A 17146-nucleotide genomic window follows, 5' to 3' on the forward strand; every position below is an offset into this window, starting at 1 on the left:
ATACTTCTAGCGGGTGCGGATTGTTAATCCCACCCCTAATGGGTTACTAGGGGTGGGGTTAACATTAACAATCCCCACCCCCTGTGGATTAGGGTGGGAATAGCTTCCAACCTCTATTTAATTTTTTAATTTAAATTTTAAATTTTAAAAATTTATAATTTATAATCTTAAAATTAAAATTTATAATTTTAAATTCTAAATTTTTAAATTTATATTTTAAATATAAAATTTAGAATTTGATAGTTTAGATTTCTAAATTTAGATTTAATCTTAAATTTAAAATTTAGAAATTTTTATTTTCGAATTTGAGATTTAAAATTTATATTTATATTTTGAATTTTTGAAATTTAAAAATTATATATTTAAATTTAAAATTTTAAATACAAATATAATATAAAGGGCAGTATCATTTTTTTTCTATTTGTAACTACATACTATTCTTCTTATTCAATCTTATTTATTCAAACATTATTTTTCTTATCCCCAGAAACAACTTAATTTTCATTCAAATGAAAAATCGATATTCTAGACTTATATCTGAACTTATACCTATCTTGAAACAGATAGTTCTTACTTATACCCGAACCAAATAAAATTAGAGAAAGAAAAATTGCAAGTGCTTTTAAATTTTTCAGGTTCTGCATAATATAAAAATAGTCCATTTAGCTACTATATTATTACCTAACTAGTCCTAAATTGGATTATGCAACTTGATTCCAACAATTTACAAAATTCAAGCCACAAATTGTAACAAATAAAAGTTTTGAGGACCAAAGTATCATGCACCTCATAATTTGAGGACCGAGAGAGTAATTTTGCCAAAAAATAAAAAAAGAAAATTTTAATTTTTTACTCTTTACACAGGTACAACAAAAAGTATCAATTTCACACCCCAAACCACTCTCGCACCAAGTTTCTCTTCAACGAACCCAAAGCCCATGTATAACGTAATCTCATGATACCACCATCACTACTTTCTCCTGTAAGCTACTGAAATGTTGGCATATTGATGTGTTATATTCTGATCGGCTTGTACAAATCAAACTAGCACGTTAGGAGATGCCCGTAACGGTAGGTAAAGCATTTCCCTATGTACAAAGTTTATCTGAAAATCTACTTGTCTTAAAAGCAGTATCACATTCCTTGACCACCCATGAAGCAAACTCCATTGCAGGCAATCGCGATTCTTCGATCTATTCTTCTCTGTAAATAGACTTTCAAATTCATCGATTATGATTGATGGTCTAATCCTACAATGGCTTGCATTCCCTTCTCATTACCAGCTCCTGAAATAACATGTGGGAGGTCTCATTCCTCCCTCACTGTACCAACAAACTCTAGTCACTGTTGTGTTGCTCCGAAGATAAAGAGATTGAGACTCACAACCACTCACTTACGAAGGCGGCGATTCCCTTGCAAGCCACTTCGAGCTTTACAACCGACCGGGCCGGAAGATCTGAATCACCTGGCCGATAAAGTGCCGCCTTCGCCTTTGCTAGAACTGACTCAGAAGTTCTACTCATCCCTAAATGACCAGGACATCAAAAGTTTAGAGAAGCTGATTGCTCCTGGCTGCAAAATTGAAGATAAAGCATATTATAAGCCACTGCAAGGAAAGGTAACAGTTTTCTGCCCAAAAAAGCAATTTCCAATTGTTTACTTGAGAAAGGCTCTCCGCAATTTGAGGAAAAGTTAACACCTTGTTTCCAGATGAATTCTGTGGAGAAGTAAAACAGCAAAATGCCCACTTATTTACTACATTTATCCATCACTTCCCGTTTCCTTTTTCCACAAATCAATAAAAAGAAATAAAACAGTTTCATTTCTTATGAACCAAACAAATGAAACATTACATTTCTATTCTAACAAAAGTTTAAAAAAAAAAAAAACAGTTTTTCAATGCTTTCCTTGCATTATTGCTACTAAACAGCCACTTAACTTCACATCCCTACTATATGTGGAATGTACACCATTTAACGATGATAATTCACTAATATTTTCTATGAACTTAGAGTATTCACAAGTATTTTGAAAGACTAGTAGAAGCCATGGGAAAGAACGTCACTTTCACCGTTGATGAGATCTGCGAAGGAGGACGCTTAACGATTGCAATAAGATGGCACCTTGGTAAGAGGATACAGACTTCTCAGATTTGTGTCATGTGCAAACATGTACCGGAACTCTAGAAGTTTGCTTTCTTCAATAACTAACCTTTCAAGAGTTTTATTTTTAGTACCCCATAAGGGAAGCTGTCGAAGAAATAATTGCTTGCCCAAGATGCATCTGCACATCCGTGCAGCACACTGTCATCTCCCTCCGTCCTGTCTCATACTTTCAATTGAATCATCTAATACAAATAGAGAAAAGACTAATCAGATAGGTGGAAAAGATTAAAGTATGAAATGAAATGGAAAGCAAATGACGGAGTGGCAGATGGCTATAAGAATGCAGAATGCACCGGGTGCAGGGAATAATTTCTCGAAATAATGAGTATAGCAATGTATTGAAATCAGAATTTAAGAAACATTAGGTACAAAACTACAAAATTTAAACTATTAAAGTTCAAGTATCTTTTTTCAAATGGCCTGTAGTTCAAGCAGCCTTCTAGCCTTTTTACCTCTAAGTCTTTTACAGCAATATTTAGAGAAGCATTGCTTGAATTTGCTAATAATAGCATCATTTTACAGAGTGGAAAGGAAAGAAAATACCCTTCACCAATAGCTGCAGCTTCTACAAATGTTCGAGAGATGGTGAAGCACTTCTTATTAAGTAGCCATCATACTCTCAATAATCATGTTGCTTTGTTTATGCATGAAAACCCCCCATGAACATCGTGATTTTGGGATTTGCCCTATTGAAATTTTTAAAACCGACATTTTACCCATCCTTTAAGGAAGGCAACACACCACCAGATGGAAACATTGAACAAAGAGAAGTAATGGAATCATGTTGTTGTTTCCGGGGGGGGCGCTAATATGTAGATATTCATATTCCAGGCAGGCAAAGTGAGAATCATGATAAATACAAGGGGTTCCTGCAATTTAGCCAAATTTTAGTGGCAACTATCTACAAAGATCTCTTTCAACTAACACATCTATCAACCTGTTTTACAGGGAAGCTCATGTCTTTGTTGAGTCGCCACTCAAACCAGGAGATCTTGCACCGGTAATTCCTTCTGAATATATTTCCAATTTCATGCTGTCTATGTTTGAATGCCAAAGAAATCTCAAACAACATTAATAGAAGTTACCTTTATGGTTTCAGAAAATGCTGAAGTTGATCACCTTCCTATTTGATAGGTTGCCAAATCTCGCGGAGAGTATGCATTGCCTAACATTATCAACCTATTGATATTTTTAAACAATAAACTCGATGAACAAAGCTCATGATGATTCATTCTGCAGGTTTCCTAAATAAGCCTGATGCAGTTGTTTACTATGTGATCAAGTTTTGTCAGATCTTCGTGAAGCCTTTGATCCTTCCACTTGTGGCATACTATAGCTTCATTTGGGCATTTGTAGCTAAAATTTTAGCTATTGCTTTAAGCATCTTGCGAAAAATTTCAAAGATCTTTGGCTGAAAGCCATGTAAGTTTTTCATATTTGAAGCCAAATTTTGCTAAAGTTGAGAATTTCATATGCACCTCCCTGCAATATCATCTTTTAAAATATACCCTTGTAAAATCTGAACTTTTCACATATATCCTTCGTACAAAAATACTCTTTTCTTAAGTTGGGGAGGTATGTTATCCAAGGGGAGATTGGTTTAGTATTTAAAAAAAAAAGCTCTTAGCTTAATTTGTAAAGCTAACAGTTGAAACTGAGCAAGATTTCAATTTCATCCTCCTAGTATCAAGTTTGAACTATAACAAATAAAGTGTGTTCAAATCAACAAATAATCAAGTCCTTCCTTTAGTTAGCTGACCAAAAAAGGGCCTTTTTAGCAACAGCACTAGGCCTTCCTTTGTTAAACTTGAAACTCCTGAGGATAAAATTGAAAAGAAGGTCAAACTTTGGGAATGAAATCAGAATAGAGATCAAACGTCAGGACCAAAATTAAAACTGAGGATTAACTGAAACTGAGGTCAACTGTATAGTTCTTAAAATCAGAACTCTGAAGACGAGATCAAAACACAGGTCTACCATTTGCGACTGAATGTAGAAGTAACCAAAAGCTTTTTTCCTGAGACGGTTTTCATATAATTGTGCATGTGAGAAAATATATTTTTCTTGTACAGTATACATGAAAATTCAGATTTTGCAAGCATGTTCTTGTGTTGTGACTGTTTATGAAAATAATTAATTTTGCAGGGATGTTTTGTAAATATCTCGATAGAAATTTACCAGAATACCCATACATACTGTCAATTGTCATCTCACTGCTTGAAATCTCCAGTTACAAGAGAATAATCAAGAAGCAAAGAACAGGTGATAATGGAGGGTTCCTGGAACAATAGCCATTCAACATTCTCGTTCATCACTTGAGCTGCTTCCTAAATATCATCCTTCTACGCTTCTGCAGCATTAAAACAAGTCACTTCTCGTCTCACAGTAGCTTTAGTCAAAGAATGGTGAGAAACAACATTTTGTGTAAAAGGGTTGTAAAGTAGAACAAAGATGATAGTTCTAGAGGTTGATTATCAGTTATCTTGGCATTCTTATTTAAGACATTAATTTTTTGTAAAATCCTTTCATAAAAGATATGCATGAAAATATTAGTTTGCAGCCCCCCATCCACGCGCAGGACACACAGCACAGCGAAGCATATACAGGACCAAAGAGAATTAGATTATGTGATTCATATAAAAAACATTGCCATACCTTCTTGCGGCAACCGGAAAGATAATATTCTAATTGCAAGTCGAAAGAACGGCGGCTTTCATCGGCACTCCATATGTATGCCTTTCTTTTTTCCTTATTACATTTGGTCTTCTAATGGCTGGGAGGGCTAAATATTACACCCAGTTTTTTATTAAGATATTTCAGAGTGGCAGCTTAGTTGCTTATAGACCCCGAGCAAAAAGAAAATACTCCACCAGCCTGACCGGTCAAGTCAGGTCAGGCCTGAGTGCGATCACTGGGCTTGTCCGGCTCTCAAAACTTGAGCAAGCAAATTCAGGTCGAGCTCAGGTCCTCAATTTCTTTAGTTGACCTGGTTGGACCCGGCCATATTTTTAGTTCACTGGGACATTTTCAGGCTTGAGACATCTAGATAAATCCCAGTCTAGTTTGGGTTTTGGCAGGACAATTCTCTTTTGACTCCACCAGACCCTGGATTTACTCAGGTTTAATTGCTTATCTGCATCCAACTTTGGCCTGCACACTTCCTCGCCATTCTCTCCCTCATCATTTTCCTTATCTGATCACCCCACTCCAACTTACCCACATCATCATACATGCTTGCAAGCAATACATAAATAGACGGATCTGTTGGGTTCGTCTCTAATGCCTTCTTCGCCATGCACTCTCCAAGAACCAAGTTCCCATAAAGCTTGCAAGAAGCCAAAATTGTCTTATACATTCCCACATCAGGCTCAAAAGGCATGCTCTCCATTGCAAAAGCTGCTTCTTCAAGCCGGCCTGCTCGTCCCAACAAATCTAACAAGCACGCATAGTGATCCCGCTGTGGGGAGAGGCCATAAATTTCCCTCATCAAATTGAAATGCTCGATGCCCACATCGACCAATCCACCATGACTACATGCATACATCACCACTAAGATGGTTATGCTGTCCGGTTTGATTTTTGCCAACCGCATGTCCTCAAAAGCAGACAGGGCTTGTGAAATAAGCCCATTGGAAGCCAACCCAGATATCAAACTATTCCACGATACCACATTAGGCTCCTCGATCTCCATGAAGATGCTTCGAGCTTCTTTTATACACCCACATTTGCCGTACATATCAAGAAGGCTATTAGAAACTGAAACTTTATTGTTCAATCCCAACTTCATTGAAGAGCAGTGGAGCTGCTTCCCACACTCTATCGCCGTTAAGCCCGCAGTAGAAGAGAGGAAGCAAGCAAGACTAAACCCATCCATCTCTATTCCTTCGTTGTGCATTTGGGTCATCATTTCCAAAGCCCTCATATGAAGGCCCATCTGATTAAGCCCTTTGGCTATGCTTGTATACGTGAACACATCCCTAAAATTCATCATCGTTTTTGCGACCATCCACGCATCTTGCATCATAGAGTACCTAGCATAGAGATCAACCAATGAATTCCCAACAGCCACATCTAAAGAATCCAACGTTGTCTTAAGCACATAGCCATGGAGCTTCTTCGCGTGAGCAAGAGCTTCCAAGGAGAAGCCACAGCCTGAAAGAATAGCGGACAAAGTGAAGGAATTGGGCTGAACTCCACTCGCCCGCATCTCAGCTAATGCAACAAATGCTTCCTGGCCTTGGCCGTGACGGGCCAGCCCAGCAATCAGAACAGTCCAAGAGATAACATTTGGGTAATTAATTGCTCTAAAAGCACTGATAGAGTCCCACACATTCGTCGAGCACTTGGCATACAAGTCAACAATCGCATTACCAACTGAAGAATCCTGCTCCAACCCAATCTTGACCGTCCGGCAATGAATCTGCGCTCCATGTTGTAGCGCCAATACAGACGAACACGCACTCACAACTCCTGCATACGTGAAGGCATTCGCTGTAACCCCCGCAATCTCCATCTCTTTCAACAAAGCGATGGCTTCTTTGAACTCCCCTCTCTGGGAGTATCCAGCAATCATCGCCGTCCACAGCATCACATCCATATCAGGTGTTTGGCGAAAGACCGTTAAAGTACGGCCCATATCACGGCATTTTGAGTACATATTCACAAGTGCGGTTTTCAACACTAAATTGAGGTGCATTCCATAAATGATTAAATGGGCATGGAGCAGCTCACCAATTCGACAGCACCCGAAGAGTCCGCATCCGGTTAGAAGCTTGGCAAAGGTGAACTCAGTGGGAGCGGTCCCGCCTCCGACCATGGTGGTGTATAGGTTCACGGCCCCGGTCAAGTCGCCTGCTTCTACATAAGCAGTTATGATGATAGTCCACGAGATCACATCTTTATAATCCATGGTAGCAAAAACCTGATCAGCTAAGCGGAATTCGCCAAACTTGGAGTAGAAATCCAGGAGAGCGCCGCCGACAACAGTGTTCGCTCCGAAGCCGCGCCGCCAAATCTGGGCGTGGATTTGGGAGCCCAGCGAGAACCGATCAGCGCAGCAGCGAAGGATGGCGGAGTACGTGAACTCGTTGGGGGCGGCGACGGGCGCCGAGGGATCGGGCAGCGCCAGCATGCGTCGGAAGAGGCCGAGCGCGGCGTCGGCGAGGCCGGCGCGGGCGTGGGCAGAGATGGCGGCGGTCCAGGACGCGACGTCCCGGCGAGGCATTTCGTCGAACAGCATGCGGGCGTGGGCGGGGCCGCTGACGCCGCCGCGGCGGAGCTCGGCGTAGAGGGCGAGGAGGCGGTTGCAGAGGAGGAGGTCGCCGGAGAGGCCGAGCTTGATGACGGCGCCGTGGGCGGAGGAAGCGCGGCGGAGGGAGGAAGAGGAGGGGGAGGAGGAGAGGAGGCGGAGGCACGAGTCGTAGGAGACGAGCTCGGAATCATGGCGTGGGGGCGAGTGGTGGAGGTTTCGAAGGTTTCTAGGGTTTGGAGGGTGGGGTAGCTCGAGGAGAGAGGAGAGGAAGGAGATGGGGATGAGTGGAGAAGGAGTCGGAGAAAAGGAGGAGTTGGGAACGAAGGACTTACTCCAACGAGAGCAGCTCATGCTACTTTATTCATCATGGACTGTGCATGGCAACAGATTTATGGATGAAAAAGAAAAAGCATGTAATCCTTGTTTTTTAGATTTTTTTTTTTTAAAGTAAAAACTTCAAATACTATCTGTATGGTTTTGCGCTTTCTCATTTTTAGTACTCTATGATTTAAAGTGTATTAATTTAGAATCCTATAATTTTATTTTTCTCTTTTTATTATTTTTTTTACTATTTTTTTCGTTAAATCGGTGATAAAGTTAAAACTAAAAGATACTAAAGTGAATATTTGATAAACCTAGGTAGGATATCTGAAGTTTTTTTTTGTACATAATTTAACGAAATATTAACGAAAAAACTGACGAAAGAAGAAAAATAAAACCATGGGGTATTGAATTGATACACTTTAAGTCACAGGGTACTAAAGTAAAAAAATGCGAAACCATATTAATAGTATTTGAAGTTTGCCTTTTTTTTTTACAACTTTATAATAATTTTAATAAAAAAATTATTAGACCAAATCTCAATCTTCTCGCCAACTAAGCGCTGTGTCAAATTTTAGACTCCGATCACTAAATAAATAATATTAAAAATTATAAAAATTATTTTTTATGTATTTTAAATATTTTAAATTAAATATGATAAAGCCGATTATCGATTTGAAAGCATATGTATTGAAATCGACTTGATAACACGTAAGCTACCGAAAAGCATACAAGTGTAGTCCAGTAATAGTGTGTTATTATATTAGGACTAATAAAGTTATTTTTTCATACTAATTTAAATAAAATAAATTAAAAAATATTTTATAAAAAATATATTTTATTTTTTACTTTTAATTAATCATTTATGAAAGAAACATTCATAAACTAAATTATATATAAACTGAGTATATTAAAATGATAAAATTATACGCCGAATCTAGTTCTAGTCCGAGTTCGGGTCGGATAAATATAAAATCTATATCCATATTCATATCCGTCGAATTTTTATTGTCTATACACATAACCGAATTCATATCCGTTTAACTCAGTTAAACTCGCAACGTTTGAATTCGAATTCAGATTATTTCGGATATCCATTACCATTAACATCCCTACTCGGGCTCCGGATAAAATGCCCGAATTGCATCCCATGCATCTATTAAATTTTTGTTTGATTTGGTGTAGTTAGGCCCAATTGCAATAATTGCATCTGCACGAGAAGCCCAACTGCAGTAGTTGGTACTGCAATCAATTTGGTTGTAGTACCAACTGCTGCAATTGAGCCGAAGACGGCTCATCCATTAAAAAAAATAAATAAAGCGTGATTTTTTTTTTCATACGTTTTTTTTAAAAACTTTTTTTTTCAATAATACCTATTCATGAAATATGCTAGGATTTTAATAATATCTGTTACAGTTCAATAAATCTTTTTATATGCTTCTTTTTTTAACTTTTTTTTTTCCAAGAATACCTATTCATGAAATCTACTAAAGTTTAATAATACATGTTAGGGTTCAATAATTCTTTTTTCATACGTTTCATTTCTTTCCGGTCTGCTAGTTCAATAATACCTTAATTTTTGTTTTAACCAAATATATAATATATTTGCATTTAAAATTCATTAAATTCATACATAATTTTATAATATATAAATTATATATGAACATAAAAATCATAATCAATAATTAAAAGATCTCATAATTATGTTATATTCAGAAGAAGTAATATCATATTTCTATCTAAAAGTTGATAGAATTTATAAATACAAATCTTAACTGCAAACTACCAAATAAAAAAAATATAACCGCTTGTATAAACTTCTAATTACACTATTTTTATAATTACATCCAACCACACAGCCCTATGATTCATTCGGGATTCGTCTCTTTCGATAATTAATCACTTCTCCCTCTCCTTTTTTTTCTGGGTTTTTTTTGCAAATAGCCCCCTAACAAATTTTATTTACAAAACTAGCCCCGTCCAAAAATTATTTGCAAAAATGACCCTGCCCCTGCCACGCCAGCGCCACGTCAGCGCCACGCGATCAGGGCGGGCCCAGATGTTTAAGTTGAACACGGTGAACCATTCACCGTGTTCAATACAAGATTTTTTGTATTGGACACGGTGAATCATTCACCGTGTCTAATACAAATACCCCACCAATGGCTAAGTTGGAGGTATTTGTATTAGACACGGTGAACCATTCACTGTGTCCAATTATTTGTATTGGACACGGTGAATGATTCACCGTGTCCAATACAAATATTTCACTCTTAGCTATTTTGTATTGAACACGGTGAATCATTCACCGTGTCCAAAAATTTTGTATTGAACACGGTGAATGATTCACCGTGTTCAACTTAACCATCTGGCCTAGCCCCGCCCGCGTGGCGCTGACGTGGCGCTTGCGTGGCGGGGCCAGGACCATTTTTGCAAATAAATTTTTGACAGGGCCAAATTTAAAAAAAAAATTTATAAGGGGGCTATTTGCAAAAAAAAGCCCTTTTTTTCCTCCTCGGTTAAAAAAAAAAAAAAAANCAAAAAAAAAAAAAAAAAAAAAATTGCCCGAAAAAAACAAGATTTTTTTTCTAAAAAAAAAAAGAAAACAGAAAACAGGAAAGAGGGAGAAAATGGCGTGCGGGATGCAGGCTGCGGCGGCGGCGAAGCCCTCGTTCTTGACGCGGGCGGAGCAGCCGAGCGCCCTCGATCCCTTCCCCGACCGCGGCGTCGGCGGCAACGGCGCCGCCTCCGCCTCTCGCCCTCGCCGAGACTTCGTCTTCGTCGTCAACCCCAAAGGTTTCTCCATCTCATATTATCATATATCTCTAGATTCTCTCTCTCTCTCTCTCTCTCTCTCTCTCTAGTATCTCTCTCTAAAAGTGCTATGGTGATGTTGTTGGGGGGGAGTGAGATCGATCAGGCGCGAATGGGCGGACAGGGAAGGAGTGGAAGAGGCTGCTGCCTTATCTCCGAACGCGCCTTGCCGGCAGCTGCAATGTAATAATCTCTTCTTTCTTTTGATTTGCTGCAGGGTGTAGTGCTGTTTGATAAAGTACTGCTTCTTTGAAAAAGAAGTAAAGTCTGTTCGTCCCAAAACACAAAAAAAAAAGAAGAAGAAGTGCTAACTGTAAGCTCTATTAAGTTGGGTCTATAAGACTAGTGAAAGAATGGTGGCCTCTGAACGAGTGGGGTATAAGATTGACATATTGGCGGGCAGGTCGCGTTGGGCCTCAAAATGCAATAAAGGTGTAGTGATGTTTGATGAAGTGCTGTCACGAGAAGTGTTATTATGAGAGACACTATTTTAAATTTTTCCCGCTAGCTTCTCTTGGCAGCAGAATCAGAAGCTCCAAATTAGAGCTTCTGCTTTTGGGCCTCGATCTAACATTTGTGCTTCCCGTCGAATGTTTTGTTATTGATAACTAGAGCTGGAAGCAAAAGTAGAAGCAGAGCCAAATCGGCCTTATAACCTTTTAAATTGCAATAATTCCAGCTTTGGTGTTTGCTGTTTTTTAGATCATACGAACCTTTTGCAATTCCAAATAGTTGCGACAATGTGGTTGCATTGTTTTGTCAACTATCTTATAATACGCCGGTGGAAAATAATTAGTTTAAAGTATCATCGGTTGTTTGGTTCATTTATAAGGATAATGATATCTTTGATGGTCTTTAGATAGACTAATGATGTATTCTAATTGACTAACTTTCAGTAAACAAGTATTCTTTTCTTGGATTGCATCAACATTGTTTTTTATCACAATTCTTTCTAATTGTTTCTCTTTGTTAAATGACCAGGTTTGCGAGTCTATCACGTCAGGTCCTTCTCATGCTATAGACATTACCAGGGAGGTAGAAGATCCATCTTCACAAAAAAATTATATATAATATAATGCAAATTTTTTTTAGAGTTTTCCACATAGCTTTGCTGCGGATAAGTTGTTAACACTTAACGTAATTCCCATCGTTGGTGCTGTAGGCAATAAGGGAAGGGGCTGATGCAGTGATAGCTGTTGGAGGTGATGGGACTCTTCATGAGGTTCAAATAGACCATATAGGCACCCCATATCGCTTTGATTTGGCTCTTATATCTCCGTAAATAATACTTCTGAGTTTCAGTGTGTTATATATGCTATGATATATCAAATGGGACTTTTTTGTTACTATTTTGTGGGATGGTGTTGCTTTAGTAGTCCCTCGATTATATTTTGCTTAATTCACTTCTTTCTCTTACCCATTTCTTTATCATCTTAGTTTTCTATATACTAATTTTAGCTTAGAATAACCTAGCGTGTATAGAAACCTAAAGAAATAAAATGGAATGACCAAGTAGAGGAGTAGAGGAGAGAGGTTCTTTTCTTTGATAGTTGTGGGCTGTAATTCTTATATATAAATGATTCCTAGTTAAATAATTTCTAAAGAGATTAGATAGATAATGATAAAATCTTGAAAGTACTTTAAAGTAATCACGATCTTTAGTTATTCTCTATTTACTAATGTATTTATTATATACATGTGTAGATATATAATAAATACATTATTATTTATTTGATTTTATCAGATGCTACTTTTCCTCATGAGCTGAGTAATCATAAAGCTACATCAGATGTTTGCGGTACTTGAGTTTAATCGTAAACAGTTATTCTTGTGGGAAGGCTTTACAGGATAAAATCTATCAACAAGTCATCGAGAGGGAGTCTTCAATTGACTTTTTGGAAGAAGGCTTGCCTAACGTTATAATCTCTACGGACTAAGACTGTGAATTGGGACATCAAAACAACAGCGTATCCAAGCTCTTGAAACATTTGAAAGTTAGACAATTTGTCGAAGTAGCACATGGACTTAGCAGACTGTTCATTTCTTGCTGTGAGAATGTCGTGTTTTTCGCCCCCTCTCTTTCTTCATTCCCTTGGTTCAATGCTGCTTTATGATTTGTGCTACACCACTTGATACATTGCTTTTATTTACTGTAAAAATTCCAATCTAATGTAAATTTATATTCATCCTGCATTGGAATTCTCCGTTGTCTTACTCTTTACATGTATTCTGAGAAAAATAGTCAAGAAAAACATAGATGTTGCTCGCTTTTTCGAGACATTACTCACTTTTTCGAAACATCGCTCACTTTTTCTAGCCATCTTTTCGATTAACAGGTGGTGAATGGCTTCTTCTGGGAAGGAAGTCCTATTCTTGCTCTAGACAAAGGACCTGCGCATTCAACTGCACTTGGTGTGAGTAATAAATGCTTCTTTTTCCAGTTCCACTTAATTCTAAGGGACTTAATTTGCTGTTCTAGATGTAACCTTGTAAAATCTGATTTTATTTTCTAGAACTCTTGGAAACGCAGCTTCCCCACACCCNCAAAAAAAAAAAAAGCCCTTATCTTAAATTGGTGATTTAATCAATCCATGTGGGAAGATGGTTTTAGAAAAGCATTAGAGGGACACTTGTCCAAGTATGAGGGTATATATGTAGGAGACATATTTGCAGAGCCATATGTATAAATAGATAATTTCGTAATGGTTATCAGTTTATTCTGTTGCTTTTTTTTATTATGTTTAGTTCTTTTTCTGAAATTAAGTTCTGCTTTCGCAGCTAATTCCGCTTGGTACTGGTTCAGATTTTGCTAGAACTTTTGGCTGGTTAGTTTATTCTTCCACAGTATTATCCGTGATGGTAATCTTTTGTTTTTGGGTTTTTCTTTTGCAAATGAATGATTAAAACATTTTATGCTTTGTCTGATCAGGAAGAACGATCCATATGAGGCGATTGAACGGATTGTGCGAGGTTTCATCATTTTCACTACTCCACTTTGTTTGATATGATAATACAATATCCAACAACGTACAGGACATCTACATAGAGATGCCTAGAGAAAGACCAGAAAACTGCAGACTTTAGTTCTTTCTAAGAATTATACCAGGGCAAAATTGCTGCTTCACATCCTCTCTGACAACATAATTACATATTCATTACTGATGAGTCCTTGCCCTTCAAAATAATACAAGACTGTTGCAAGCTGACTCTTTCATCTCAGGTTGAACTTACAGCTGGAGTATATTTCATGCAGGTCATAAATCGAAAGTAGATGTTGGCGTTATTAATGGCTCCAATAGAGACCCCCATTTTTTTATTAATGTTGCTGATGTACATCTGTAAGAACATTGAGCTATTGGATTTTTTTTTAATGAAATATTTACATAATACATACCCCTGCAAAACGACTGTTGGTGAATTTTCATATATACCCTTTCGAAAACTTAATTTCCTTGATATGCGCGCTTGCATTTACAAAAATGGCTCTCAAAATATTTGCTCTAATAAAAAGACAAGATCTCGCATGAATTGAATGACTTCCAACTTAAAAGGATATGTTTATAAGAAAGTAAACTTTCTAGAAGTATACAAGAAAATTCAGATTTTACAGGAGTATGCATGATATTAGATGATTTTGTAGGGGTATATGTAAAAATTCCTCTCTAATAGAGCTGATAAGATTGCTAGTGGGAAGATTATTTAACAACGATCATCCTGCAGGAGTGCGAAAGCAGGCTATTTTGCTTCCAAGTATAAGCGATTTGGAAATTTATGTTATGTTTTTGGTGCTTTGAGAGCCTTTATGGGGCACAGTAATAGGGACCTCAAAATCAAGGTAATATCATATGCAAACTCATTTTGAGAATCCATTAGACGATTCTCTTGCATCTTGACTTGTTATCTTTAGCTATAGATATATTCACTGATAAAGCTTGTAAAAAAAGCCTACTTATAGATATATTTACTGATATACCCCTGCAATTCTAAATTTCATATATGTCCGTCAAAAACTTCACATATTCCCCGTCATGGATTGGATCTCCTTAACCTAGTAGAAGGCCATTTTTGTAGGAAACTGCGCTTTTGAGTGTTACATATGGAATTTGATGTATTGGAACGGCATCTTTACAGACCTGTCTAGTGCATCATTTCTGCAGGTTGACGGGGGAGAATGGGAAGTAGTTGATAAGGTCACTGCTCTCTGTATAGGAAATGCCAAATTCTTTGGTGGTGGTATGAAGATAACTCCGACAGCCAACCCTCTTAGTGGAAATTTGGAGGTGCCCTAATTTCACCCTTCTTCCCTGTCTATCTTCTAATTTGTTTTTGAGGACAGCACATGAGAAATCAATCGATTTTGTATTTGGGTGGATCAGGTGGTGATTCTTCAAGACTTCAAGTGGTATGACTTTGTTTTTAAGCTGCATAAACTTTACACAGGAACACATCTATCACTGAGAGGTGTTTCTTCAAGAAGGTAATTTCTTTTTGACATGTTTCTACATTCCCCAAAATCATAGATATACGATTAAAAGCTAAATTTTCATATATGCTCTTTGAAAACTTATCATCTTAGATATATAAACATTTTTACTTTAAAAAAATGTCTTTCATTTTCTAATACGCAACCAACTTCCCCTAATGCATTAGATGGCTTCCCAACTTAAGATAAACATCTTGCATGAAGCTGCATGTTTGTCGGGGCATATATGAAAGTATAGATTATATGAGTTTATCTATAATGGACTATTTTGCAAGAGATATTTGTAAGAGCCCTCTAATTTTTTATGTAGCAGTTCTGCAAAGCTGGTGATGTCCTAGTTTTTACTGGAAGTTTCTCTTCCAGGGTCTCATCACTGCCTGTATTTCATTGTTCTCGGATATGATTCCTTGCAAAAATCTCACAAGATGGGCCATCTGTGAACTATAGCTTTATTTGTTCTTGTTTTTTCTCAATATTTTTCGTGGCGGTTGTCAAGTATTTAAAAGCACGGAGATTTTTGCAAAGCAACATTCTGGTCAACTTGAAGTTAATTATGCCTCTTTTCTTCTAAATATGTTACAAGTAGCATTGCTCAATGTCTTTTTAAAAATGGAGTTGAAATATTGCACTGTTGATCTCGGTTCTTTCCGTAAATGACTCATCTTATAGATAGAATGACTGAATTTAGCAGGAATTCTATGCTTGATGAGTCATGCCTCATTGTTCGTACAAAATGTTATGAACAAAAATTGAAATATGATCAAAGTTGTCTTTGAGTTCCACAACATGCCTTTTTTCCTCAAACAATATGTTTATAAATTTCTATGCTTGTTAGAAAGAAGCCGTATAATGATAATTATTACTTCTATAACCTCATTGCTTTGTGAAATGTGATTAAAATCCTTAGCAAATTCATGTACCCTTGTCAGTTGTGGCTTTTCCGCTTCTACTATATGTCAGCAACTCTCTGTCTTGCTACAAAGATTGTGGCCTTTCTTCATAATGGCATGAAGCCATATTATTCATGTGATTTTATCTCACAAATGCATGACAAAACATTGTTATATTTTTGTTGGGCAAATTATCAAATGATGTCAGCGCTCCCGTGTGAAGGTTTCGCAAATTCCTTTTCAAAGCTCCCTTCTGATTAGCCAAATTTGAAATGTAGCATTAACCGCATTTTGGGGTACACTATGAGGTAAAATTTTGGTAGCCCATATTACTTTTACATTTTGCTCATTTCATTGCTGGTGCAGTGTCAGGTCAATCGAAATTGAGGAGGTAATTCCCAAAGGTGGCGTGTACGTGCAGTCTGATGGGGAGCATTTGGGGTTTCTTCCAACAGAATGTTCCGTTCTACCTGCCGCAATTAACATTTTCAGCTGACACTGGGCTCTTCTGTCTTCCAGTTGGATCAAGTAGGCTTTCTCGCTGGCTTTTCGTGGAATAGCTCATACTGTTGTACTGATTTTGTCTGCCTGAAAGAGATTACTCGAACTAAGATTTTTGATAATCTTCATATCATTTAGGCACTTGGAAATGTAACCTTTTCTATTCAGTTGCAATTACCATGGCCATGGGATGGTTCTTGTGATACCTGTGGTTTTCATATATGCGAAGATAGGGTTAATTGTCTGTCCCTAGAACAGAGTTCTTGGTATTGAAATGAGTGGGGCTTTTGAACCCATTAGCAAGACTTTTGTATTTTTAGTTATAATGTATATTTATCATACTAAATTTGTGTTGTGATGAGCCACTATGTTTTTTGTAGGCTATGCACTCTTTTGGTTGTCATGCAATAATACATTGGTGAAATTGATGGAGCACAAGACGTGGTATTTGGTTGTACTTCCATTTGTGGCATTAGTGCAATGCTACTATGCTAGTAACCAAGGAGCTGATTTGCTTTCTTTGAGCTCTTTTTCACTTGCTTACTCAAAAGCTCCCATATGAGACCTTTTTTATATAAGTAATCTTTAAAAATTTTCAAAATTTGTGTTTGGACAAATAATCCTATGGTCGCTGCGTTGAGACATAAGATAGTTTTGCCATTTTATGATAAAAAATCAACCAAACACAATAAACCATTCTCCGTCTTTTAAAAACGGTGAT

General features: G+C 37.3%; 3 protein-coding genes across 18 annotated transcripts; 2 read left to right on the forward strand and 1 right to left on the reverse strand.

Moving 5' to 3' along the window:
* On the reverse strand, positions 827–7795 carry LOC109715159 (pentatricopeptide repeat-containing protein At5g52850, chloroplastic). Of its 14 annotated transcripts, XM_020240028.1 has the most exons (5): positions 4821–7795; positions 3103–4515; positions 2212–2347; positions 1661–1717; positions 827–1572 (listed from the first exon to the last, which is right to left on the reverse strand). In XM_020240028.1, exon 1 carries the CDS (start codon positions 7765–7767, stop codon positions 5287–5289), a length of 2481 nt encoding a protein of 826 aa, XP_020095617.1. In that variant the 5' UTR covers positions 7768–7795; the 3' UTR covers positions 827–1572; positions 1661–1717; positions 2212–2347; positions 3103–4515; positions 4821–5286. The 14 variants fall into 14 exon arrangements, with proteins under 14 accessions (XP_020095617.1, XP_020095620.1, XP_020095619.1 ...); XM_020240031.1 differs by having other exon boundaries at positions 827–2347; positions 3251–3344; positions 4344–4515; XM_020240030.1 differs by having other exon boundaries at positions 827–2347; positions 3103–3344; positions 4344–4515.
* Positions 1256–4660, forward strand: LOC109714783. Its single transcript, XM_020239492.1, has 7 exons — positions 1256–1618; positions 2013–2127; positions 2688–2769; positions 3114–3165; positions 3265–3319; positions 3405–3587; positions 4311–4660. Exons 1-6 carry the CDS (start codon positions 1256–1258, stop codon positions 3578–3580), a joined length of 843 nt encoding a protein of 280 aa, XP_020095081.1. The 3' UTR covers positions 3581–3587; positions 4311–4660.
* Positions 10339–17139, forward strand: LOC109715507 (sphingoid long-chain bases kinase 2, mitochondrial). Of its 3 annotated transcripts, XM_020240546.1 has the most exons (13): positions 10339–10533; positions 10649–10734; positions 11533–11586; positions 11714–11773; positions 12888–12965; positions 13330–13376; positions 13481–13521; positions 13805–13889; positions 14272–14386; positions 14709–14831; positions 14928–15028; positions 16291–16452; positions 16806–17139. In XM_020240546.1, the coding sequence occupies exons 1-12, from the start codon at positions 10368–10370 to the stop codon at positions 16418–16420; spliced, it is 1086 nt and encodes a 361-aa protein (XP_020096135.1). In that variant the 5' UTR covers positions 10339–10367; the 3' UTR covers positions 16421–16452; positions 16806–17139. The 3 variants fall into 3 exon arrangements, with proteins under 3 accessions (XP_020096135.1, XP_020096134.1, XP_020096136.1); XM_020240545.1 differs by lacking the exon at positions 16806–17139 and having other exon boundaries at positions 16291–16786; XM_020240547.1 differs by lacking the exon at positions 16806–17139 and having other exon boundaries at positions 10658–10734; positions 16291–16786.

The sequence above is a fragment of the Ananas comosus genome, linkage group 9, assembly GCF_001540865.1.
Source record: "Ananas comosus cultivar F153 linkage group 9, ASM154086v1, whole genome shotgun sequence".
NCBI classification, from domain to species: Eukaryota; Viridiplantae; Streptophyta; class Magnoliopsida; order Poales; family Bromeliaceae; genus Ananas; species Ananas comosus.